Consider the following 26,682-nt stretch of genomic DNA (forward strand, 5'->3'; position numbering starts at 1 on the left):
GCAAGGCACCCTCCCCTTACCAGACTCTCCTTGAAGTTGTGTTTTAATTCTGCCACTCGCAAAGAAAATGCCTGAAGGTGGGCCCCTGCCTTTTCGTCTCGCATGCCACCTTCCCATCGGGCAGCTCTCCATCTCCCGTGCCTCAGCCTGTCCGTCTGCATCTTCATCAAGGCTTCCAAGATGGCAGTGACAAGCTTTTCGGGTACTTAAGGCAAACACGCATGACAGTTTGCCTTGACACTTGCATTTTTAAAAAGCCTTGCCTGGGGCCCTGGGAAACCCAGCATTTAAGAAACCAGGAGCCTTTCAAGGAAGCCAGACTTGCAGAGTCTGCTTCCCCGGGACCTGTTTTGTGACAGGGAGGCGGCAGGATCTGCCCGAGAGGATAAAAAGTTGCCATGGCGGTATTTATGTGTTGATGCTAAAAGATGGTTGCCTTTTTAAATGGCGCTTTTTTCTTTTTTGATGACTGACACATATGGATCTGTTCATGCATTGTCAGTGGGTATGTGGCTGGCCTACAAACACACTTAAATGGCACACTTCCGCAAAGCATTAATTTCTGAGTGTCCAACAGACATATGTAGACAGGCAGACATGTCACAGGGGTTGCTACAAAGCTTAATTAATATCCCTGAAGGGCTCTTGTATCATTTCCTGAGGAGTGCTAAGAAAAAATACCTATGGATATTATACATGTAAAAAAAATGTGGGTACATACACTGATAGGTCTTCTTTAGGGCTTATGCCCTAAAGGGTCTGATGTAAATTCAGATGAGAAAACAAATTATAAAGATAACTACTTTTATTTGAGGGCTAAAAAAGTGAACAGAGCCCTGAACATAAATGCCAGAAATCTCCACATACAGTAGATACATGGAAAAAGCAAATGTATACGACACAAGAATGGGTAGCAGTTTTCTTTCTCCTCTGGCTGTCCGTATAGCTTGAGTTACCAACATCTAAGTCATCAACACGATCTCAGCTATACACACTGCAAAAACTTAGATAATTCAGTGTTTCTTTTCTAGGCCTTGAAGGAAGCTGTAACATACTTAATCTGTCCCTTTTAATTTTTATGACATAAAGCTAGTCCTGCCTTCTTCTCTTCTTTCTCTCTTTCCTTCCTCCTCTTATCCCTCCCTCTCTCCCTCCACCCCAAGACTGGGTCTTAAGAATCTACAGACATCTAGGAAATAACCATTTTTGTTTGTTTGTTTATTTCTCATTTCTTTCTGGGCGTTAGTGTACTCGTTCAGAGATAGAAATGAATTAAAACTTTATTTCTCAAAGATGTACCCAGTGGGATACCAGTTTTAAGACCGGGAAGGTGAGTGGGTTAAAATTTGTGTGATCAAATCAGTAAGTAAAATGATAAACATTTTGCAGAAGGCACCGAGATCTTTAAGATGTGAAAGGCTTGTGAAAATAGGTAGTAATCTCCTTAATTTTATTTACTCCAATATTTCCCAAATATCATGGAATTCTTTCTTTAGCTGAAGTTAGTAATACACATATCCAGTTGGTGGTCCCAAAAACAGTTTGAGTCTTAATATTTCAGTCTGTCTCTGATGTCATGACTGAAGTAGGAAGCCTGGCATGTCTTCACATCCTTGCTAGAGAAGGACTTTGTGATTTTGCTCTCTAAAATAAAACATAATATCTCTTTTGGCCAAAAGTTTTGAAATTCACTCATTTATAAGGTTCCACAGTACTTGGCGGAGAAGGCAATGGCACCCCACTCCAGTACTCTTGCCTGGAGAATCCCATGGATGGAGAAGCCTGGTAGGCTACAGTCCATGTGGTAGCTAAGAGTCGGACATGACTGAGCGACTTCACTTTCACTTTTCACTTTCATGCATTGGAGAAGGAAATGGCAACCCACTCCAGTGTTCTTGCCTGGAGAATCCCAGGGAAGGCGGAGCCTAGTGGGCTGCCGTCTATGGGGTCGCACAGAGTCGGACACGACTGAAGCGACTTAGCAGCAGCCGCATTACAGTACTTGGACCTTGTAAGTACTATTAATAATATGGTGCTCAGAATATGTGCTAACAATGAAACTTTTTAAAAAATAAACTATCAGGGGATAAGATAGCTTTGCTAGAATAAACTTTACCAGGCTTTCACACCTCTTTCTTGAAATGAAAGCCGTTGACTTGGGCATGTGAAAGCATTTTGTAAGATATGAAGTTATATTATGCTTTCTGCACATATAGATCCCTGGCCCTTTGATGATGCTTCTTGTTTTTATAATTTAGTCCAAGGTTTCAGAAACAAGTTCACAACATGGATTAGATGCAAGAAGCCTGACACAAGGTTTAGAGCCAACCAGAGTGTAAGCTTGCAGAGAAGTTCAATGTAGACCATCATTCTCTGCATTTAGAAGCTAGCTAAAGGTTTATCAAAAAGTTAAACATAATGACCACTGTGCTTAATTGCTCAGTCATGTCTGACTGTTTGTGACCCCATGGACTATAGCCCACCAGGCTCCTCTGTCCATGGGAATTCTCCAGGCAAGAATACTGGAATGGATTGCCATGTACTCCTCTAGGGGTTTTTCCCTACCCAGGAATCAAACCCAGGTCTCCCAGGCTGCAGCTAGATTCATAGTTATAGGTCATGGGTCATAGTAACCAAATGACCCAACAATTGCACTTCTGGGTATAGCCGCCAAAAAAGAAAAAAAAAATGAAAACAAGTATTTGTATGCAAATAGCCAGATCAGCCCTGTGCCCAGAGGCCAGGAGGTGGAGACAGCCCGAACGTCCGTCGATGGATGACAGTGAACAACATGTGTCGCATATAGTCAGCCCTGCACAGCCACAGGTTTTGCATCTGTGGAGTCAGTGAACCAGGGATCAGAAATATTTGGGGGGTAAATTCCAAAAAGCAAAATTTGAATTTACCATGTACCAGCAACTAGTTATATAGCATTTATATTATATTTATGATGATTTGCATAGTGTTTCCTTTGTACTAGAGACAATTTAAAGGGGCATGTGTGTAGTTATATGCAAATACTCTGCCATTTCATTTAAGGGACTTAAACATCCATGGGTTTTGGTATCCAAGTGGGGTTCTGAAACCAGTCCCCTGTGGATACCCAGGGATGACCATAATATAGTAATACAGTGGAATAGTTTTCAGCCACAGAAAAGGAAAGCTGTACCAATGAATGTTATGACAGAGATGACTTTGAGAACATTATGCCAGCTGAGAAAAGCCAGGCACAAAAGGCCACATATTGTATGATATTGTGTAGTGTGTGAAATATCTGAAATAGGGAAATCCATAGAGATGGAAATCAGATCAGTGGTTACCCAGAGCTGAGGGTGGGAGAAGGGAGAATGAGAGTTACTGTTTAATGGAGACCGTTTTCTTAGGGGATGATGAAAATTTTTGGAACAAAATAGAGGTGGTGGTTTATGCCGTTGTGAATGTACCAAGTGCCACAGAATTGTACAGCTTAAAATGGTTAATTTTATGTGAATTTCACCTCAATAGAAAAAAAATTTAATTAATGAAGAGCAGCTAGAGGATCGATGCGTCTCCCTCAGTCTGAAAGACCTACTCAAGGGAGAGACACAGTAGTCTGGAGAACATGATTCTTGCTCCAGTCTTTTCCAAGAAGGATGCTAGGGAATAAATGTCTTCTTCCAAAACATGCTTTGAAATGGTGAACTTTGCAGGCACTGCACAAAATACCAGCACATGTGATTTGATTAATACTGGTAAATAGACCCACGTGTGTAATATGTTAATATCTGGAAGATGGTCTACATGATCCCTGGGCTGCATCCTGGTAAATGCAACTCTTCAGGTTTTCCTGAGATCACTGAAGCATCAAAGATAAGGAAAGAAAAAAAGTGTATGAGGCAGGACTCCTTCATGACAGAGGTGGGGGGAAAGAAGAGAAAGATAAATGGATTCTTCTCTGGGTAGTAGAGGGTAAACATTGGATTTTTCAGAGATGAAGTCTGTTCTTGTCGTATTCTTTTCAAAGTGATTTGAAAGAGAAAATGCTCCATGAAATCTCCATGTTTGCAGAGATACGAAACCTGTGAAGATAAACTGCTCTGTATATAGGTGGGCAGAGAAGTGACAGATAAGTAGCAAGTACATTCACCAAAAATTCTTCCAGACTTAAAGGAGTGTTATCTCTGAGCTCTTGGTGACAAACCAGTAACTGGCCCTGAGATTCCTGTAAACTAATGCCTGAATATATGCATCCTTTGGGTTTGCTGTGGAAAGGGAGGAAGGGACGGCTGCAGAATGCACAGAATCGCTAAGTAGGATCCTAGAAATTAGCCTTAAAAATGCATTACCCCATTATTTTTCAAAACCATCGTGTTTCCTCAATGGAAATAATTGGTGTAATGGTGGCTAGCATACTTCAAGGATGACAGAAAAGTTGAGGAGGATTCCAACTTGAAAGATGAAGAAAACAAGAAGACTCTCACAAGACCTGCTAGATGCCTCCTCAAAATAAAAACGAGAAAGTCTCCTCTGCTTGGGACACTGTCTTCACCATTTGATCACCCACTTCTTTTCCTCAGATCTCCTCTTTTTCACTGTCTCCTCAGAGAAGCGTGACCACACTGATGGAGTCCCACATTTTCTATCTCATTGGTTTTCACAGTTTGTAATTACATCATGTATTTATTGGTTTACAAAGGTCCGTCTAGTCAAAGCTATGGTTTTTCCAGTAGTCATGTACAGATGTGAGAATTGGGCCATGAAGAAGGCTGAGTGCTGCAGAATTGATGCCTTTGAACTGTGGTGTTGGAGAAGACTCTGGAGAGAGTCCCTTGGACTGCAAGGAGATCCAACCAGTCCATCCTAAAGGAAATCAGTCCTGAATATTCATTGGAAGAAATGATGCTGAAGCGCCAATCCTTTGGTCACCTGATGCGAAGAGCCGACTCATTGGAAAAGACCCTGATGCTGTTTAAGGACAGGAGGAGAAGGGGAGAAAAGAGGATGAGATGGTTGAATGGCAGCATCAACTCAGTGGACATGAGTTTGAGCAAATTCTGGAAGATGGTGACAGACAGGGAAGCCTGGTAGGCTGCAATCCATGGGTCTATGACTTAAGTGACTGAAAAACAACAACAAATTGACTTACCTGCATTTGAGTTTTATTTGGTCTGCCTCTCCAATTAGAAATTCCGCATGAGGGTTAGGACGTAATTTACCATTGTATCCCTGTAAATACAAAGATTTATCAGACTGAGTGACTGAACTGAACTGATCCCTGTAAATATTGGTTGACTCAGAACAACCAACATTTAATGAAGACTCAGGACATGTTTAACACATGGATGTACTGTATTCCCCAAATATACAGTACCCGCATGTGTTAAACACCTCCTATAGGCCAGCTTCTGTGCTCACAAATGATCTCTTTCAGCCCTTCCAACGGTTCTGTAATGTAGATATTATTATTTACCCATCTTTTAGAGGAGGCATCCAAGGCTCAGAGAAATTCATTGGCTTTCCCAATATCACACAGTTCCCAAAGGATTTGAGATTTGAATGCAGTCGTGCCTCATTCCAAAGCCTGTACATTTTCCATTAAACCATACTTTGTATGTTCCTTCAGCAGACACTTGTGAATACCAACTGTGAACAGAGAAAAGTACTAGGAAGCAAAAGATAGAGAGCCTGCCTTGGAGAAGCTTGTCAGTCGACAGAAGAGACAAGGCAGACACACAGGACCCAGGTAGTGAAGCAGAATATGATAAAGGGACATATCCTAAGGCTCCTTCCAGCTTGAAAATTCTTTGACTCTCTGAATGGCGCAGGCAGTAAGCACAATGGGAGGAGTCCCGGTGCTCCTTGAATGTATCTGATGGCGTGCATTCTCTCTTTCTCTGGCTGCCGGTGAACACAGATGCAAGTCTATTTCAAATGGCTGTCTCTGCACTCCCATATTATGGTGTAAGGTGGTTTCAAGGTCAAGTGTAAACCAAAGTCCGAAGTCTTTGTTTTTTTTTTCCCTCTACTATATCATGACTCTTACCAATTAACTTGAAAAAAGTCAAGTTAACAACTCGGGGGAGAGGGAGCGGGGCTCGAAGAAAGACTCGTAGTCATCGCATGCCAAAGATTCCGAAATGGATTTGCTCACACAACAGCAGATTTCTTTAGTGACCTCCTGAGACGTTGCCTGTCACACTAAACACTGTGTCATTTCATGGGGGGAAAAGAAAAACAAAGTTTTTCTATGAAAAAAATGCTATGTTATATCACAGTGTGATGCTATTTAAATATCAAGCTTCTATTTAGAAAACGGAAGGCAATAAATTGAGTTGCTAATTATTCCAGCTGTGAGTATTTTTGGTATGACTGCAAATTTTGAAGAGGGCAAAATAGAGGATTTTCCTGTTGTTCGTGGCATATGCAAATGTAATGACGGTCCCCTCTGATCTGAAAGGTTCAGAGCTCAGAAACCTTGAAAGCCTGTTTCTCATTGAATCAAAATTGGTTTGAGTTTAAAGCTTAAGGAATCATGATATGAAATGGGCTTTTCATTATACTAATTGGGTTATTGGCTGCTTCTTCAAACTTGGGAAGTAGCAGTTTTTTAAAACATTTTTCAAGTTTTATTTTTAAAGCAACAGTTAAGTTCTCAACCCAAGCATAAATTCCCAAATGGAAAAAGAGATGTGTATTAGTAACATCCTCCATCCTTCCCTTCCTAATAAAATTATTTTTGAGGGGTAGGGTTGCCGACAATCCTCTAGTCGCTGTGCTAATTAGGACAATGCATTAGTTCTAGAGATATTTTAAATGAGCTGGGCACTGTGTGGGTCAAGCAGATCTAGTAAAAAGTAAGATATACTTGATTCCTCCCTTCAAGCGATTAATAGCTACATTTACTGATCACTCCTTGGAAGGAAAGTCATGACCAACCTAGACAGCATATTAAAAAGCAGAGACATTACTTTGTGAACAAAGGTCCATCTAGTCAAGGCTATGGTTTTTCCAATGGTCATGTATGGATGTGAGAGTTGGACTATAAAGAAAGCTGAGCGCAGAAGGATTGATACTTTTGAACTGTAGTTTTGGAGAAGACTCTTGAGAGTCCCTTGGACTGCAAGGAGATCCAACCAGTCCATCCTAAAGGAGATCAGTCCTGGGTGTTCATTGGAAGGACTGATGCTGAAGCTGAAACTCCAATTCTTTTGACACCTGATGCAAAGAGCTGACTCATTTGAAAAGACCCTGATGCTGGGAAAGATTGAGGGCAGGAGGAGAAGGAGACAACAGAGGATAAGATGGTTGAATGGCATCACTGACTCAATGGACATGGGTTTGGGTGGACTCTGGGAGTTGGTGATGGACAGGGAGGGCTGGCATGCTGCAGTTCATGGGGTTGCAAAGAGTTGGACACAACTGAGCGACTGAACTGAACTGATTGATCACTCACTGAACATCAGGCTCAGTGTTAAGGCTTTCACATGAGTGTTGTTGTGTTGTGCTGAGTTGGCCAGTCCTGTCTGACTCTTTGCAATCCCAGTGACTGGCCTGCCAGGCTTCTCTGTCCATGGGGATTTTCCCGGCAAGAGTACTGGAGTAGGTTGCCATTTCCTCTTCCAGGGGATCTGCCCTCCCCAGGGATCGAACCCATGGCTCCTGCATTGACAGGAGGGTTCTTTACCACTGAGCCACCTGGGAAGCCTTTGCACATAAATAAATTTACCCAATCCCTCTAACAGGCCTATACATATATACCAGCCGTCTCTCACTTTACAGGTGAGACCACAGGAACTTAGAGAGGGTAACTTGCCTAGTGCCAGGATCCAAACCCTGGTTGTCCAAGTTCAGAATCTGTAGATTCAGTACCACCTCCTTGGCATGATCCTATTGATTTCAAAAATAATTAATAATAATAATAAAAGATTTTTTATCTGTAGGGAAAAAATCTGACTCTAAACATCAAATGTTTACCAGTCTCTCCCTGATGACTCAGAGGTAAAGAATCCACCTGCAATGCAGGAGACACAGGGGACGTGGTTTCCATCCCTGGGTTGAGAAGATCCCCTGGAGGAGGGCCCGGCAACCCACTCCAGTATTCTTGCCTGGAAAATCCATGGACAGAGGAGCCTGGCGGGCTACAGTCAAGGATCACAAGGAGTTGGACACGACTGAGCACGCACACACACTCTCAGCGTAAGGGAGACTTGCTTTCTGTTTATTTAACTTACGTACTTGGTTTTTCTTTTATAATGTGTGCCTCTTGTTTGCAAACAGAAAAATAAATGCAAGACACTTAAAAGATGGTTTAGTTTTGCTATTTAAAAAGTGACTGAATGGGGATTCTGTGGCCATTCAATGATTAAGACATGGGCTTTCACTGCTGTGCCCAGGTTTGATCTCTGGTTGGGGAACTAAGATCCTGTAAGACACGTGGTGCAGCCCCCAAAAAGTGGGGGAGCTGAATAGTACAGTGTCCAACATCATTTTTCTCTGTCTCATCCTGGAAGCTTCTCTTTTTTTCTGTTTTCTTTCTCTGCATGCCCTACATCTCTCTCTCTCTCTTCTCCTCCCCACTCGCTCTCCTTTTTCTCCTCATTCTTTTTCTTATTTATCTCTACCCTTTTCTCTCTTCTTTTTACCTCTTTGTCTCCCCCCCCCCACTCCTCCTCCTCCTCCTCCTCCTTCTTGTTCTCTCTCTCTCTCTCTCATCTACTCTTTGAGTTGCCCCTCTCCATCACCATTCCTTCTCAGGTTGGAGAGCAGACTAGCAATGGCAGAAAGTGTGCTGGTTGTTTAACCTCTCTCCAGCTAACTGTTTTATGATATCTCCTGAAAACCTAATTACAGTAACTTTACATGCTACAGTACCCTTTATGGGCTGCCTCTTTATTAAACGTACTCCTTTTGAGACAGTAAACCTGATGCTTCAAAGGGCACGGCCAGCGCCAGTGAGATGGGAGGGGATCTCGAGTTTTCCAGGCACGCCTGGTCTCCTTTACTGATCACCATGCCCCCATGCCTGCTGGACTTCTGCCTCTCTCCTTTCTCTGGCATTTTATCGCATTTCAGCAACTGCCTGTATGATATTCAAAATCTTTTAGGGATTAATGGACTGTGTATCAATATTCCCATCCGCTTCTCTGAATACCTGTGAGTTTATTTTCTGGAGAGGTCAATTTTCTCGGTAGAACAACAGTCAACACCTGGCTGCCCTGATAAACAGAGCTGCTTTTTTTTTTTTTGCACACCATGCAACCTGGAGAGCATTCAAGACATTCACTCAGTTTCAAGGAGAATGGTGGCTATGGCTGACTTCATGAGCAAAGACCACAGCTGCACTGTTAGTCGTGAGTCTTCCTGGTTAGTTCCATGATGCTCTGTGATGGAAGAGCTGGATCCAGACTGAAAGTGAGCAAGCAAGAAGAAAGACACAAAAACTTGACCTCTACGCAATTGTTTCTCTAGTACATTTCTTTTTCGAAACCCTACTGGGATTTCCCCCGGGAATAAAGTTAAAGCCACAGAAAAGATGGAGACCGCCTCTAAGGATCCCACTGGTTGAGAGCTGGGTGGGGGCGGGGGGGAATGATACTTGGCATGAAGAGCCTTTCAATATTTGTTTGTTTCTTTTCTTTGGTAGGTTTTGAGGTTAATGAGTGAGTTTATTCGCCATTGACTCCGAAAAAAAAGGAAGAGAAATCTTTTGTTGGGGCCTCAAGTAGTTTAGCCAGCCACTGCTTTTCAAAGCGTCCACTCTAATCCGTCAAGCTCCTTCTGTATCACAAGAATAAAATAAAAATGCACCATGTTTTGAATTGATGGGGTCCTTCTTGCATGGATGCGAAGCATGAGTGTCTTGTTTGTTCAACTGCTTTTTAAAATCTTCCATGGTTGTTTCATCAGAGAAAATGTATGTCCTTAATTTTCTAAGCAATTTGAAGTGAAAGCCTGGCTTGCCAAGATTCTGCCTCAAAGGCATGCCTTTGCAGTCCTGTAAAGCCCATGGGGGAATGGCTGTTCATTTTGCTCTCCTCTCTCTCACATGCGTGTGTACTGGGTCGCTTCAGTTGTGCCCGACTCTTTGTGAGCCCATGGATTGTAGCCCACCAGGCTCCTCTGTCCATGGAATTCTTCAGGCAAGAATACTGGAGTGGGTTGCCCTGCCCTCCTCCAGGGGATCTTCTCCACTCAGGAATCGAACCCACACCTCCTGCGACTCCTGCCTTAAAGACAGATTCTTTAACGCTGAGCTACCGGGGAAGCCCTCTCTGTCTCTCACACACAATTTTTATTAAATGACTTTGTTTTCACAAGAGGGGAAGTGGTGACTTGTACTAAAAAGATTGAGAGTTTAGAGTGAAGTGATGATCACTTTATTCTGAGAATTCATGGGGACGGAGGCTATAGAGCAGAGAGAAGAGAGAGGGACCACCATTCCTTAGTCTCACTACTCAATTTGACAGCCAGCCTTTGAGCCCCTAACCTGTGCCAGGCATGATGCTGGGTGCTGGGGCTGAACTTTGATAACCCACGTGGCTACCAAGGAAAGAAGTGTGCACAACAAAAGTATTGGTTTTTGTACAACATCAAGGACTGATTTTCTCTCTCCCCTCGAGTGTTAGCAAACTCCAAAGACAGCACTTTGGGGGCCCCTCATTTGCCTTCCTTCCTGAGGCACAAGTGGCCAATTCTGAGAGCAGTTGAGTTGTGCTTGAAAAATGTCAAGTGCATTTGGAAACTACACATTTTTGCTGATGCCCGGAGTCCCGAGCTGCGCTATTTCCATGGCCAACCACTGGGAAGACCTTCGGTTGGGGCATCACAAATGACTTCTTGGAGCACACTAAGCCGGCCCCCAAGAGGGATAAGCTGTCTTAAGAGCTAGTTTAGGAAAAATCCAAAGTGCCCTGACCCTTCTTGGCCCTCCCATTGACCATCTGGCCAGACCATCACCTTGTAGGTCTTTTTGCTTCCTTTTATTTACCTTTATTCTTGCGTCATTTGACTGTGATCTTTGAGTGAATCAGAGTCTGCATTTTCTTCAACCTGTTATTTTGAAAACTTTCAAGCATTCAGAAAAGTTGGAAGAATAATACAGGTGAGAAAAACCACCTGTATTACGGTAGTAGTTAATTGTAGTTTAAACAATTACTATCGTTTTGTTGCATATCGCTTTTAGATCCATAGAGAGAGAGAGAGATCTTTGTACTGAGTCATTTGAAAATAAGTTGTAGGCTTCATGACATTTCACGTCTAAAGACATCAAGCATTCAAAACTTGCATTTTAAGGCATATATCTAGTAACCATTTAGTGTGTTCTGGGTGAGGCAGATGTAGTTGAAAATTGCATCAAGGGTTAGAGTAGAATTTCTTAAGCTTTATGATACATTAGAAGCACCTAGGAATCCTCTTCACCAATGCATTCCCAGACCCCAGGCCTAGGTCTGAATGCAGCCCAGGAATTTGCACTTTTCTGACAGAGCCTTCAAGTAATTCTAAAGCAGGTATTTATGGGATATAATCAAAAGATTGCTTCTTTCGATTAATAAAAAAAAAAAGGTTTTTTTTTTTATTTGCCGAATTTAATCTTCTAAAGATACAAAACACCAGGGTGTAATTGTATTGTGTGAGGAGTCTACCTATCTCTGACACCCTGGTTTAATAATTTTAAAGACCAGCAACCAGAAAGAAAGGATGTGATAATTAAATGAGTTTCATCTAGCAGTGATCACTACAGACACTGCAATACCCGTGAGAGGCCTGAGAATTGTATCCTGAAAAAGTCAACACAGTGCCAAAAAGAATGGAGGTTGTTTCTCGTCCGTAGCAGGATCTGGCCTTGTCTGTATACATACAGACTCTCTTGCCTGTATGAACTTTGCATACTTATCAATCTGTTTGGAAAATAAGAGTTGACATGGCAGAAGAAATATTCATTTCAAAATTCACCATGTTCACAGTATTGTCCCTTGAGCGTTCATGATTTTGGCCTTGAGAAGGTTGCAGGACTTTCAGCCAACAGAGATTTGCTGGCTTCCCTCTCTGTGCCAGGCTCTGCTCTAGATGTTAGGATACAGTGATGCACACATCAGACAAAGTACTTGATGGTTTTGAACTTCATAGAAATTCAGTTCTCATGATGGGTACAGACAATAAATAATGCACACATGCATGTGCCCTGGAGGTGGGCGGGGGGGGAAGCAGTTTTAATAGGAGGGAGTGACAAAGAAAGAAGTGAGGGGAAATAGAATGTTGACCAACATGAAGAAACAAATTGTGCAGGTATTTCCAGGCAGTGAAAGTGAAAGTGTTATTTGCTTCAATCATTATCCACTCTCTGTGACTCAGTGGACTGTAGCCTACCAGGCTCATTTGTCCATGGAATTCTCCAGGCATGAATACTGGAATGGGGAGCCATTCCCTTCTCCAGGGGATCCTCTTGACCCAGGGGTCAAACCTGGGTTTCCCACCTTGCAGGCAGATTCTGCATCATCTGAGCCATTTCCAGGCAGAGGGAATAGCAAGTTCAAAGGTCCTGAGGCAGGAATATGTTGGACATGATATGATGAGTGTAACTCATGGAGCGGAGGGGACCAAGTGGTGGAAGATAGAGTCGGAGGACAGATCATCTGGGGAGTTGTAGGCCATGGGAAAGATTTCCAATTTTTCTCGAAGTATTATTGGAAGCCTTGTCTTTTTATTTAATTACTTTTCATTTTTTAATTTTTACAATGTTTTCCTTTTTCTTTCTTTCCTTCACTTTCTCTTTCTTTCTTTCTGGGAAAAGAGAACAGTGATGACGTAACATAATCTGACTTCCTTTTTAGAAGGAAGTGTGAAAAAATAGCCTGGATTGTCAAGGGGACAATTGGAGGATCTCATGAAGCAATCCCATATAAAAGAAATAATCATATTCTTCTAGTATTTCTTATAAATGAGTGCATTAAAGACAACTAAAATCAATTCAAACATTTTAATCTTCATCTTGTGGTTTCTTTCATATTGCTAAAAACATCCTTGTTTCCAATTTATGGATTCTGTCCACAAATATGACTGGTGTTGAGGCACTGATATTTAGATTCTACAAATGCCAAGAGTAATGTTTAACAGTATCAAGTGGAAAGGATTTTACGATTGGATTTGTGACAGTCACATTAAACATATTTACATAATATAACAATATATAACATGTATTTTATAAGCACACACATATATACATATAAACAAGTGTATAAATAGCTTCTTGAGTGCACAAAGTGATGGGGTGGTGGAGGTGGGGGGAGTGTTGGAGTAGGTTTCCCAGGCAGGTGGTTGGAAGGTGAGTCGGAGTTGCCTGGGATGGGAGGAGGGAAGGAACAGGAAGACATTTTGGAGAGCATTACGTATCATCCACAAAGGCGCAGTGTCATAAATGGGTTGGTGAAGGAGCACTGCATCTTTCTTTTGGCTGAAGTGTAGAGTTCATGGGAGCTGAAAGCCCAAGGTTGGAGATGAAGAGAAAAAGATTGGGTAGTGGTTGTAAGAGTCTGGTCCCATATTGATATCTGGGTTTCCTCTTCTAGGGAATGGCGAACCCACAGGGCTTTTTAAGTGCGGTATGACGAAATTTGTGATTTGGAAAGAAAAGTGGGAGAGGGATGAAGGAGAAGTTTGGTGGGAGACCTTTTCAGAAATAAAATGGATGGGATCTTTAAGCCTTTGTTTAGGAGAAGATGAGAGAAGGAAGGAGGTGGGGATGACAATGATGTCCTAGACAACTGGAGGTAACAGAAGTCAGGAGGAGTGTGATTGGGGAGGGGAAGGAAAAGAGTCGATGTTTGGTTGTAACTTGCTCAAGAGAGTTAAGGAATGTGGAGGACGAGATATCCAATACACAATTGAAATGTGGGTCTCAGGGAAGAACTTGAGCTAGAAATGGAAATCTGAGGACTCCAGGCCCATCAACGATGGCTAAAGTCATGGGAGTGGGTGAGGTCCCTGGTGGAGTGAAAACTGGTTGTCCGTATGTTTGTAAATACTCATTAATGATGGCTTACAATGTCTGTATATTCCCCTAAGTTTGATTCCCTATTTTTTTTTTTTTTTACCAGAACTGAAGAATTGTTCAAGAAGTAAACTTGAAGTCATTCTAAATCAAATCCTGGAGTTTTCCCACCATGCTGGCTTTCTGGTGTGCATATGTGCTAGCTTAATTATAGGCCAGTGGACTATTATTTAGTGATTTGGAGAACTCTTCAGGTGTTTGCTCAACATTTGTCAAGATTTAAATTAAAACTCATGTTTCAGGCTCCTTATGTTCTCTGAGGAATTAAGAATAAGTGCTATCTGTTGGGCACTGAGCACTTGCCATGGGACACACCCTTGGTTAAATGCTCATGCAACATGGCTGTGTAATTCCCACAACAACCTGTGTTGTTATTCCTCCCCTTTTACTGATTAGGACCTGGAGGTTGTCAAGAACAGCATAAGGTAACCTACATGAGCTTCTGTGTCCAGAAATGACATAACCAGGACTCCAATGCAGATGAATTTTGCTCCAAAAGGCTGCCTTTAAACACAATGCCCACTGCCTCCTCTTCCAAAAGGCTCTTTTTATCTGGAGCTTTCAAAGAGAGCTCTTGGACAAGGAATGCAAACCTCATTTATAGAATCAAACCTCTTGGCTGTATTCAGATCATCAAATGTTCTTACAGTACAAATAAAGTTTAAGTATCAGTTGTTTATTTTGATGTTAGCTGTGCTAAATAATTCACTAATCAGATAGTCATTTTCTGACATGATTGTCTGTCATCTCAGCCTCCTTTGGTCTTTGCCAAGGATTAAAATACTTGCAGAGTTTTATCTGGACGAGGCCATGATATAAATAATTGTAAGGACCACGATCTTGCCTCAGAAGCCCACTGGAAAAGCCAGCTAACCACCATATGCAGGGAACATGTGGTGTCATAGGTTCAGTTAGAGCTTCCAGAGTCTGGCAGACTGGAGTTTAAGCCCCAGTGATCCCACATGCTAACTCTTGGCTTCAGTTTTCTCACTCGTAAAAGTAAGGTAATAAGAGTATTCACTTTATGGGATTGTTGTGAGATTTGGTTACAAGTAAAATATTTAGCATTATAACTGACACCTAGTATGTATTCCATAAATACAGCTGCACCTACTGAAAACTTGAAGAGGCAGAAATACCTGTGTAACATTTTAAAATCAGAATTGAAGCTGAGTAAATTCACAAAACAATGAGGAAACTCCATTATTCAAGTCACCCCTACCTGCTGAACTTGAATTGGGTCCTAGGAACATAAAGATGAACAAATAACATAAAAATGAACAAAATAAGCCACAGTCCCCAACCTCCAGCTGCTCAGACTCTAGGCTACTAAACCCGTGCTTTGATATCCACTAGATGTTTTCCAGAAGATAAGTCGTCGTTTTGAACAAGAAAGATACAGCCTGGCACCTTTGAAGTCTCATAAACGGCACACCAAAGAGGGAGAAAATCTGTAGTGGGAGAATTGATGGTCCCTGAAGTCTCTTTAGAGCGACAGGCTTCTGACCCCTGAGGAAGGGTTCTGTTAGGGATCAACAGTACATTACCCTGTTGTCAGGCCATAATTCTAGACTAAGGGCACATTATTCATTTAGCAGGCAAAAACATTTCCAATGAAAGAACCATGATCTAGAAAAAAAAAGCTTATGGTTACCAAAGGGGAAATCGTCAAAGAGGGGTTGAGGTGTGGAGGGGGTAAGTAAGGAGTTTGGGATTAACAGGTGCACACTACTATATATAAGATAGATAAGCAACAGGGACCTACTGTATTGCCCAGGGAACTATATTCAATGTCTTATAATAACCTAAAATGGAAGAGAATCTGAAAAAGAATATATGTTTATGTATATGTGTGTGTTTGTGTATAGTCACTTTGCTGTATACTTGAAACTAATGCAGCATTGTATATCAACTATACAACCATTTTTTTTAATGAAAAAAAAAAAAAGAAAGAAAGAACTAGGATCACATGATCTAAAGAGGCCGTCTCAGAAGAGAAAGCAAAATTAAGGGAGGAAGACAGCCCATAAGGAAGACTCAAGAGAGACAGTTTAGGGTAAAACTTCAGAGCACAGACTGTAGTATAAGACAGAGCTCACAGTTTAAATCCTTGAACAGTTGCTTGACTTTGCTAAGCCCGATTTCTCAAATCTTAAATGGAAATATTGTGATATTTAGGTTGTAAATAGTTGTGACAATATAGTTCAAGTCCTTTTATTTTTTTAATTGACATACAATTGATTAACAATGTTGTGTTAGTTGCTGCTACACAGCAAAGGGAATCAGTTATATATATACCTCATTTTTCATATTCTCCATCCTGGCTTATCACAGGATACTGAATATGGTTCCCTGTGCTGCATAGCAGGACCTTGTTGTTTATCCATCCTGTATATAATAGTCTGTACCTGCTAAGCCCGAACTCCAACTCCATCCTTCCCCCACCCCCCTGGCAACCACAAGATTTTAAGATTGTATTTCCAATTTTATATTCGTGATATGGGAAAAGGTCTTGGTTTCCACTCATCATGAATATCTTCTCAGCATTTATCTATTAAGTTTCAAACTTTATTTCCTCAAATTTTATGGCCCTTTTTCTAGTGTTAGCACTTCATTTTGAAGGCAATTAGTTACTCTTTCTCAAACCAAGGGCTTCATTTTTTAAAATTATTAGTAACTATAATTGTAGTCATTTGATAATCATTTCTTTCTGCCCTCTCAGAGTTTCCTGATCTAAAGCTGATAACCTCTCTTGAGCTTTGGGTTGCTGGAAGGAAATCTGTAAAATGTGTGAATAACTTTATCCTTGATGTTAGTCTGTGTAGTAACAATTCTGTTTTCCACTTGGTTATACATTTTGATTTTTCAAAACATTTCTGTTCATGTTGATGTAAGGCAGAAACCATCACAATATTGTAAACTTATTATCCTCTAATTAAAATTTTTTTTAAAAAATTCTATGTATCTTATACTCAGAACTACATGTTTTAGCCTTTGAATGGGAAAAAACCTATTTGTCATGCTTGAATCACTGTTGATCGATCAGTAGTAGGTCTTTTACCATTCTGGGCATGAGCACATAGGTACAGAGAGCCTTTCCTTTATCAGAGGATATGGTTTGTGATACTAATTGCTGTTTTAATTGTGGTTGCCTTTATGTAATACTCATGAAAAGATTGCAGAATATTTTTTTTAAAAGTCATGACCATCAAATGTCATGTTCATCCCTCTGCCCATGACAGGGTAGGGTAGAAAATTAGGACTGTGTGTTGTGCTCAGTCACTCAGTCGTGTCCAAGTCTTTATGACCCCATGGACTGCAGACCGCCAGGCTCCTCTGTCCGTGGAGATTCTCTGGGCAAGAATACTGGAGTGGGTTGCCATGCCCTCCTCCAGAGGATCTTCCCAACACCAGGGATCAAACCCAGGTCTCCTGCACTATGGATAGATTCCTGACACGGTGCCACTTAGGAAGCCCCAATTAGGACTATATTCGTGCTATGTAAAGCAGAGTTGAGGGAATAGGGGGGAGCAGCTGACTGGTCCTCAACAGCTAGGATGTGGATCCTGACTCTTTCCTCTTCCCTGGCAGGCACTTCCTCTTTAAGACGTCCTCGGGAAGCACACCCCTGTTTAGCAGCTCCTCCCCGGGATACCCTTTGACCTCAGGAACGGTTTACACACCACCACCCCGCCTGCTGCCCCGCAATACGTTCTCCAGGAAGGCCTTCAAGCTGAAGAAGCCCTCCAAGTACTGCAGCTGGAAATGCGCCGCCCTGTCGGCCATCGCGGCCGCCCTCCTCCTCGCCATCCTGCTGGCGTATTTCATAGGTGAGTCCGGGCAGCTGTGACCAGGCGGGGGCACAGTCACCCACTTGTGAACATAGGGGGCCTCTGTGGTCTGTTCCGTCGGCCTCTTGGCTCCTGCAGGATGTAAAAATGAGTGATGGATGGGAGTGCTTTTTCCCCCTCCTGAAATCCATTTCACTTTGATGAGTTTCTCCTTCGTGATGCTAAATGACATTTATCAGAAGTGAAATTAAATATCCTTACTGTATACTTTCTTGGAGATAAGCTGAAAATTGTCATTGCTGTCAACCCCTCCCTCATTCCTCAAGTAGTCTTCTGGTCTCCTCCATCTTGGATTTTTAACCCAGGTCTGGGCTCAGCAATTCACGCAACATTGGTTAAACTTCAGCCAGCCAAAAACTGGATAGAAGAGTAGCCATCAGCAGGCCTGGAACATTGTGACTGCAAGGAAAGTCAGAGTGGCTAGCTGATCTTTAGAGCTGGGGAACAGAAAGACGATTGAGGGACTGAAGCATCCAGCCAGGTCTTCATAGGGAATCAAGTCTCTCAGACCCCGTGGATCTTGTCCACCTCTTCTCCTTCACCTCTATTGCTTCAACTCTCATCTCACGTGCTGCTGAATCTGAATCAGATTCACCTCCCACACCAGCTGTGATTCTGGGTTGAGGTCAGGGTATGAGCTAGGATAGCAGATTGATGAAGTTGCTGGAGTATGTTTCTTCACCCACTGGGGATGTTGGTGTGCATCCATGGGGTATGGCCTTCTAACTGTGGGAAGCAGCAGATGCCAGGCGTTCAGGGACAGGGTGCCCCCTGCATTAGAGCATCCTGAGCTGGGCACAAAGCCTGCTCGTAGCTCCTGGCCCCAACTAAGAGCCCCTCGCACTGCTGCTTTGTCAACGGAGCTTGCCAGCGGCAGATCTCCTGGCCCAGGCAGAGGCCACGGTGACATTTGTTTAAATTTATTTGAAACACTGGATGGCTCTGGCATGGTTTCAGGGCTCCTCTGTCAGGCCTCCCCAGTTTGGCTGTGCTGTGTTGCAAAGCAAACCTATAAAACACCAGCAAAAAAGAGACCGGTTCTAAATGAGTTCTTAGCACGTTTGCTGAACTCCTTCGCATTTACAAGAGGGAAAATAAAAAAACAACCCTGATCATTCTCGTTTTGCCCTCTCTCCCAATATAAACCCTCCTCTCTCTCACACACACTTTCTTCATCCTCAGGCAGCCAGCAAGGTACCTGCCAGAGGATAAGCTGGTCTGGAGCTTCCCAGACCATTGTGCCCGAGCTTGCCTGGAGGCAGAGGAGGGCACCTGTGCGCCCCCAGAGATCTGGGGCCTTGCACAGAGCAAAGCACAACAGACCGAAAACTGATGGAAGGGTTTCACTCTCACTAAATATTGTCGCTGTGCTCATCTTAATATGGAAAATTAAGTTTTGTAGCCCTTGTTATTTGCATCTCTCAGGAGTCAGTGTCCTCTAGAAGTAAGCACATTGACACTCTGGGGAAAGGCACCCTGTTTATTTGGGGCTTTGCAAAATCCTTTGTACTTCAAACCCCAGCTCTACATTTGGGCTGAGGTCAGACACCCGGGCACCCCTAATTTAAAGTCATGTCTGCTTCTCACTTACCTCTTGATGAAGGATGGAGTCAGGGATGGACTGAAGGAGTGGGAAGGGCATCTGTTGTCCCTGCAGTCACTTGGGTGGAATCTTCTCTGTCCTTAAAGGTAGTTTTGTGGGTTTCTGCTGGTAGCTGTTCAGGGGTGGGGCTTGGTGGAAGCAAATTCAGAATGCCTTCAGGGTCCTTGCTTGATTTGTCTGTGTGTCAGAAATTTCAGAAAGGGTCCATGAGCTCACTTCTTGGGCTTCAGAGTTCTGCTGGGCTGGTGGGCACCATGGGGAGCTCAGATATAGAAACTGTCTGCTTCTGCCAATAAGGTCCCTGGTGTACCTCCTTCTCTACTCGCAGGAGAGAAATAGATGGCTACTGCCTGATTTATTAAGCTTGATAGTTAAAATATAATGCCTTCTGTAGGGCGATCATATAAATGGGAAACAGTGTAGCGAGAGTTTAATGTTTTAATTGGGTGTGTAACTTGTAAGTGATGGATTAGGAAACATATTTATCCTCAGTCTGGAGGCTACTGGAAGCTGGACCCAAGCATCTTAGGATGGTTTATTAGTTTATAATCCATCATTTTGTATTATGTATGCTTTAGGTAAGATTATGCTTCGACCCTGGAGTATTGAAGAATAGTTTATGACTCAAAATGAGTGATGGAAGGGGCTGATTCACCAGCAGTCTTGGTAGTGCCAAGGCTACTCTTCAAAGGTGAGGGCAGGTCTGCAAGCATGGTGAGGTGTCTGCATCTGGAGGGTGCCTGATTTAGGAACTCAGGGATCCAGAGGGATTTCTGACCTTGACCCCAGTGACCCCTTTCCCTGTGGCCTTGACTAAGTTGTTTTCCTTCTGGGTCTTGGTTTCCTAAGTAAAACCTGGGAGTGATGGTTATTGACATTCAGAAACTCTAAAGTATGATGAGGATTAATTAATGTGTATAAATCACTTCGAAGATGAAAAGCAGTATATTATTAATTACAGAACCACAGGGGCATAAACAGTGCATTGAAAACACAGAGCGGAGTGCTGTCAGGAGCAACACATGATTGTGCCTACCTAGAAAACAAGCCATCAGACAGGACAGAAGGACAACTTAAAAAGCAAAGCCCTTTTGTTAAGGAGGGCGACGATTTTAAGACCTGAGCCTGCTCTGGCTCATACATGACTCTGTGTTCCGCTGGAACATGACAGGTCCTGAAATTGACACATCCGCCCCAGGACAGTTATGGACAGGCACTGATTCAGGCCTGCCAGGAACTCTGACAAATAGGCCAAATTATCTTCCTTGCGTGTTGAAACTTGCATGAAGTCTTTCCAGAAATGAGCAATTTGGAAACATTCAGCCCCATGACAGTTCTTCCATAGCCTCAGCCTGTGGGCAAGTGTAGATCAGAGTAACACCAGCCCTCGGGCAAAATGGAAGACGTGAGCCTCTACCAACTGTGGTGAGGTCCCCCGGTTCCTGCTCACGCAGCTGGGGTCTTTTCTGTGATACTCTTCCACCAGATTCTTCCAGTGCCAAAGTCTCCCAGGGTACAAAACATTCTCAAATAAATTATTCTGAAAAGCTACATGAACCACTAGGGGACCATCTTATGCATCACTCAGCCCTTCGCCCAAATGGTTCCTCGGGAAGACTGGTTTTGGAGAATTTGGCTGGGAAACACACAAGAGCTTCCTGCTCAGGAAGTCATCTGTTATCCTTGGGCTGCTCAAATACTTTCATTGCCGGCAACACCAGAAATCCCTCTGGATCCCTGGGTTCCTAAAGCATGTAACCAGCATACTGTTTCTCTCCTGTTTTATGCCAAGTCTACTGAGTTTCTCTCCTTATAGGGTGCGTACAATAACTGGTTAGTGCCTTCTGTTTGATTAGAATTGTTTTTCTATTTAAAGCACTTGTATATAATTATTGGGCTTCCCTGGTGGCTCAGTCAGTAACGAGTCTGCCTGCAATGCGGGAGACCTGGGTTCAATCCCTGGGTCAGGAGGATCCACTGGAGAAGGAAATGGCAACGCACTTCAGTATTCTTGCCTGGAGAATCCCATGGACAGAGGAGCCTGACAGGCTACAGTCCATAGGGTCATAAGAGTCAGACATGACTTAGTGACTAAACCATCACCATATAATTATTAAATTTGAACCGTACCCCAGCCCCCTAATATACACTCTGGCAGAAAATGAAATTGGCATATTGCAATCCTTTGACAATTGTTGCGGCTGAAGCCCAGAGGGTCTCAAGTCACATGGCTAGTTAGCTGCAGGCCCAGGAGTAAGCACTCGTTCTCCTGATGCCTTGTCTAACATCTTTCCCTTGACTGCTCTCTCCTAAACATCACGGTTAGCCACATTTCCCAAATACTGCATGAAGCCTCAGTCATCCTTTTCGTAGCATCAGTTCACCTTACCTAATTCTGTCCTTATTAGCAAGGGAGAATAATTGGTTCCCATCCTCCCTGAATCATCTTCTAAAAAAATGGAAAAAAGCCACATCTCCTGCTTGGCCTCCTAACCTGGCCTCATATTTCTGCTTTCCCAAGTACCTTCTATCACAGAGACCACCAGACTTTTTTGGTCAAAAGCTAGATAGTAAATATTTTTCATTTTGCAGGTCATGCAGTCTGTTACAACTCCACAACTTTGCCGTTGTAATTCAAAAACAGCCATAGTGTGTCAACAAATGGCCATAGCTTTTTTCTGGACATCTTTAATTGTAGACACTGAAATTTTTTTTTTTACTTTTATTTTATTTTATTTTATTTTTTTTTTTGTTTTCTGAATGTTGAGTTTTTTTTTAACTTTAATTAATTTTATTTTATTTTCAAACTCCACATAATTGTATTAGCTTTGCCAAACATCAAAATGAATCCACCACAGGTATACATGTGTTCCCCATCCTGAACCCTCCTCCCTCCTCCCTCCCCATACCATCCCTCTGGGTCGTCCCAGTGCACCAGCCCCAAGCATCCAGTATCGTGCATTGAACCTGGACTGGCATCTCGTTTCATACATGATATTTTACATGTTTCAATGCCATTCTCCCAATTCTTCCCACCCTCTCCCTCTCCCACAAAGTCCATAAGACTGTTTTATACGTCAATGTCTCTTTTGCTGTCTCGTATACAGGGTTATCGTTACCATCTTTCTAAATTCCATATATATGCGTTAGTATACTGTATTGGTGTTTTTCCTTCTGGCTTACTTCACTCTGTATAATAGGCTCCAGTTTCATCCACCTCATTAGAACTGATTCAAATGTATTCTTTTTAATGGCTGAGTAATACTCCATTGTGTATATGTACCACAGCTTTCTTATCCATTCATCTGCTGATGGACATCTAGGTTGCTTCCATGACCTGGCTATTATAAACAGTGCTGCGATGAACATTGGGGTACACGTAGACACTGAAATTTTAATTTTATATACTTTTCATGTGTCATGGAACACTATTCTTTTGATTTTTTTCAACCATTTAAAATGCAAAACTGCCCCCTAGGTCCATGTATTGTTGCCACAGTCTGCCAACCCCTGTCTGATTGCATTACTCTTCTTTTCCTAAAAATATCTTTTCAGAGTATCTCCACCTTTACAAAAACAAAAAAACAGGCAAACAAGAAACACTACAGTGCTCTCAAACTGGCAAGAGTCCACTGTAAATGGTGATTGCCTATAATTCCACTTAATAATGAATGCTTCCATCTTATTTTCTGACCCAAACTAAAAGTGGAAAAAGTAATTCACTTTTCTCCTTAAGATAAAAACTTTCTATAAGATAAAAATTTCCTTCCCAGTAGACTGTTTGAAACACTGCCCCAACTCATGGATGGAGTATAATTGCCTAGGAACTTTGCCACATACTCACTTGCCCTCAATCTTTAGATTTTTCTGCAAAACTATTGTCTGTTTTTGAAGATGACTCAGCGCCTGACACCTTCTTTGATGAGATTTTCCAACAGGTCGTAACAATGCTGGGTTGCTGAATGACATCATTGCTTTCTTGTCCCGGGTTAACACTGGCGAGATCTCATTTCCTTAAAAGGCAACAATATTCTTGCAGGGCTAACCCCCATCAAGGAAGAAAGATGCTCGTAATGTTATGACTTTGCTGTTTAAATCCAGATAATCCTCGAAATTCTGAGAGTCAAACACAACGGTTCAACATGACGCAGGGCTCAGACCGTCGCCCCTGAGTTAAAAACAAGAGTCTTCTGTCAAAAACTCTTCCCGTGGCTGGGAGAGGAAGGGGAGTAGAGAGAGAGATAAGAGCATTTATGTCATCCTAAATTAGTTTTCAGCTCTTCAGATCCCTGCCAAACTAAAATGCATATATATGTATTAGAAAGTCACCTTGTCTCTGTTCACTACAGTAACTCCTGCCAAATATGAAATACTGTGTTTTAAGTAAGCTGTTCACTGCTCTGTCTTCTGCCACTCTCACTTTGATCTGGGAAGAACGCGGGCCATCAACATGTCAGGATGTTAAGAGTCTGGTAATTTGGGGTGCTTTCAGTTTCTTTTGAAAACAATGAGAGATTATTTTCTATGGAAACTAAAAGCCTACAATGTGTTTAAAGTTGCTACACTTGGAAATTGATGTGTTGAGACTCACGCTGATGAATCCTGCGTTCTCGGCTGCTATTTTGTGTATTCCCATCTCGCCGAATAGAGCGGGTTTGGGGGAAAACATAAAGAAAATGACAGAAGATGATGAGAACAGTTAGTTTAACCTGGCAGTCTTCCTGAGGACGCAGCCTAGGAGAAGCGTCAGCCCTCCCTTTCAAGCTCACCGCTCTCTGACTATCCAGAGAAATACTACACCTTCCCCTCCTATATGAATTCCAAATTATGTATTTATCTCCCATTATCTGAAGGGCAAAATGCTAATGATGATGTTTGAACCATCCAGCAAATAACATTTCCGCCCAACTCCCTGGCCCTAGATCGTCAAACCTCACAGTCAACCACACAGAGATAAAGAGAACTGCCCACAAATAAGTCAGGGGACCCAGTTATGTTATGCATTCGATGTTAGTAGCAGACTTTTTATCTAATAGATATGCTAATGTGCTCTTAACCGGATAATAAAGTCCTGTCAGTGCTTCCACACTAGTGTGTCTCTGGCAGTGGGGCTGCCATTTCCTAATTGTATGCCTGATTTCAAGAGGATCTGTCGACTTATGGAAAGTAAATTAAGTCATTAGCTAGGTCCCCATCACCTAGCCGCCGTGTGGCAACATTTGTATCTCATGTTTGACATTCAGAAAAGATGAGTTCCTCTGCTGAGGGAAAGGAGGTATTTTTGCTCTCCTCTCCAAGGTGCCTGTCAGAAATCAAGGTAGTTGGGGGTGGAGGGGAGGGATAAACTAGGAGTTGGGGATTAATAGATAACACACTATGATAAAATAGGTGAATGACAAAGACCTACTGAAGAGTGCAAGGAGCTATAGTCAATATCTTGTAGTAACCTAAATGGAGAAGAATCTGAAAAATAGTATATGTTCCCGTGTATATGTATATGTAGGGGCTTCCCTGACGGCTCAGCAGATAAGAATCCACCTGCAGTACAAGGAGAGGCAGGAGATCCGGGTTCAGCTCCTGTATCAGGAAGATCCTCTGAAGGAGGGCATGGCAACCAATTCCAGTATTCTTGCCTGGAAAATCCCATGGACAGAGGAGCCACTTATCCATGGGGTCACAAACAGTTAGACATGACTGAAGTGACTGAGTACATGCATGTGCACACACACACACAAACACACACACACACATATATAGTATACACATATATAAATTGAATTACTTTGCACCTGAAGCAAACACAACATTGTAAATATACTACACTTCAATAGAAAAAATAATAATAGTAAATGCAAAAATCAAGATAATCAGGCAATACAGGGCTTTCCACCGTCATGCGTAAACTTGATTGGTGAGAATGAGGAAGAAATTTGGGGTCCTAACTCAATACAGCATCTAAACGCAAAACAAGGAAGTAGGTGACACAGCCCCGTGGACCCCTTGGGTCCATGTTCTTAAGGAGCACAGTAAGGAAACAGGGTGCTGTTATCGTCTGCCATCCCAAGGCTCTGTGCCTCCACAAGAGGTAGAGTGTTAGGGGCACAAGGAAGGAGTCCACCACTTGTCTGTTCCTTGAGTCACCATTCAGCTCTGTCCTGGACTCTCTGTGTGACAGTTGTCTCTCTAGCCATCATCAGTCCAGAAGCAGTTCTGTTCAGTCACTCAGTTGGGTTCAACTCTTTGCGACCCAGGACTGCAGCACGCCAGGCCTCCCTGTTCATCACCAACTCCTGGAGTCTACTCAAACTCGTATCCATCGAGTCAGTGATGCCATCCAATTATCTCATCCTCTGTCATCCCCTTCTCCTCTCACCTTTAATCTTTCCCAGCATCAGAGTCTTTTCCAATGAGTCAGTTCTTCACTCAGGTGGCCAAAGGATTGGAGTTTCAGCTTCAGCATCAGTCCTTCCAATAAATATTCAGGACTGATCTCCTTTAGGATGGACTGGTTGGATCTCCTTGCAGTCCAAGGGACTCTCAAGAGTCTTCTCCAACACCACAGTTCAAAAGCATCAATTCTTCGGTGCTCGGCTTTCTTTATAGTTCAACTTTCACATCCATACATGACCACTGGAAAAACCATAGCTTTGACTAGACGGACCTTTGTTGGCAAAGTAATGTCTCTGCTTTTTAATATGCTGTCTAGGTTGGTCATAGCTTTTCTTCCAAGGAGCAAGTGTCTTTTAGTTTCATGGCTGCAGTCACCATCTGCAGTGATTTTGGAGCCCAAAAAGATAAATTCTGTCACTGTTTTCCCATCTATTTCCCATGAAGTGATGGGACCAGATGCCATGATCTTAGTTTTCTGAATGTTGAGTTTTAAGCCAACTTTTTTACTCTCCTCTTTTCACTTTCATCAAGAGGCTCTGTAGTTTCTCTTCACTTTCTGCCATAAGGGTGGTGTCATCTGTGTATCTGAGGTGATTGATATTTCTCCCAGCAATCTTGATTCCAGCTTGTGCTTCATCCAGGCCAGCGTTTCTCATGATGTACTCTTTAAATAAACAGGGTGACAATATACAGCCTTGACGTACTCCTTTTCCTGTTTGGAACCAGTCTGTTGTTCCATGTCCAGTTCTAACTGTTGCTTCCTGACCTGCATACAGAATTCTCAAGAGGTAGGTCAGGTGGTCTGGTATTCC

At 42.6% G+C, this 26,682-nt stretch overlaps 1 protein-coding gene across 1 annotated transcript in view; it reads left to right on the top strand.

Annotated features, from left to right (window-relative positions):
• TENM2 (teneurin transmembrane protein 2) overlaps window positions 1-26,682 on the top strand; it is a 488,845-nt gene that overhangs the window by 161,822 nt on the left and 300,341 nt on the right. Inside the window, 1 exon segment of the mRNA XM_070373048.1 lies at window positions 17,618-17,856. Within this exon segment, the coding sequence (XP_070229149.1) occupies window positions 17,618-17,856 (239 nt within the window).

This window comes from Bos mutus, chromosome 7 (assembly GCF_027580195.1).
Source record: "Bos mutus isolate GX-2022 chromosome 7, NWIPB_WYAK_1.1, whole genome shotgun sequence".
In the NCBI taxonomy this organism is placed as follows: domain Eukaryota; kingdom Metazoa; phylum Chordata; class Mammalia; order Artiodactyla; family Bovidae; genus Bos; species Bos mutus.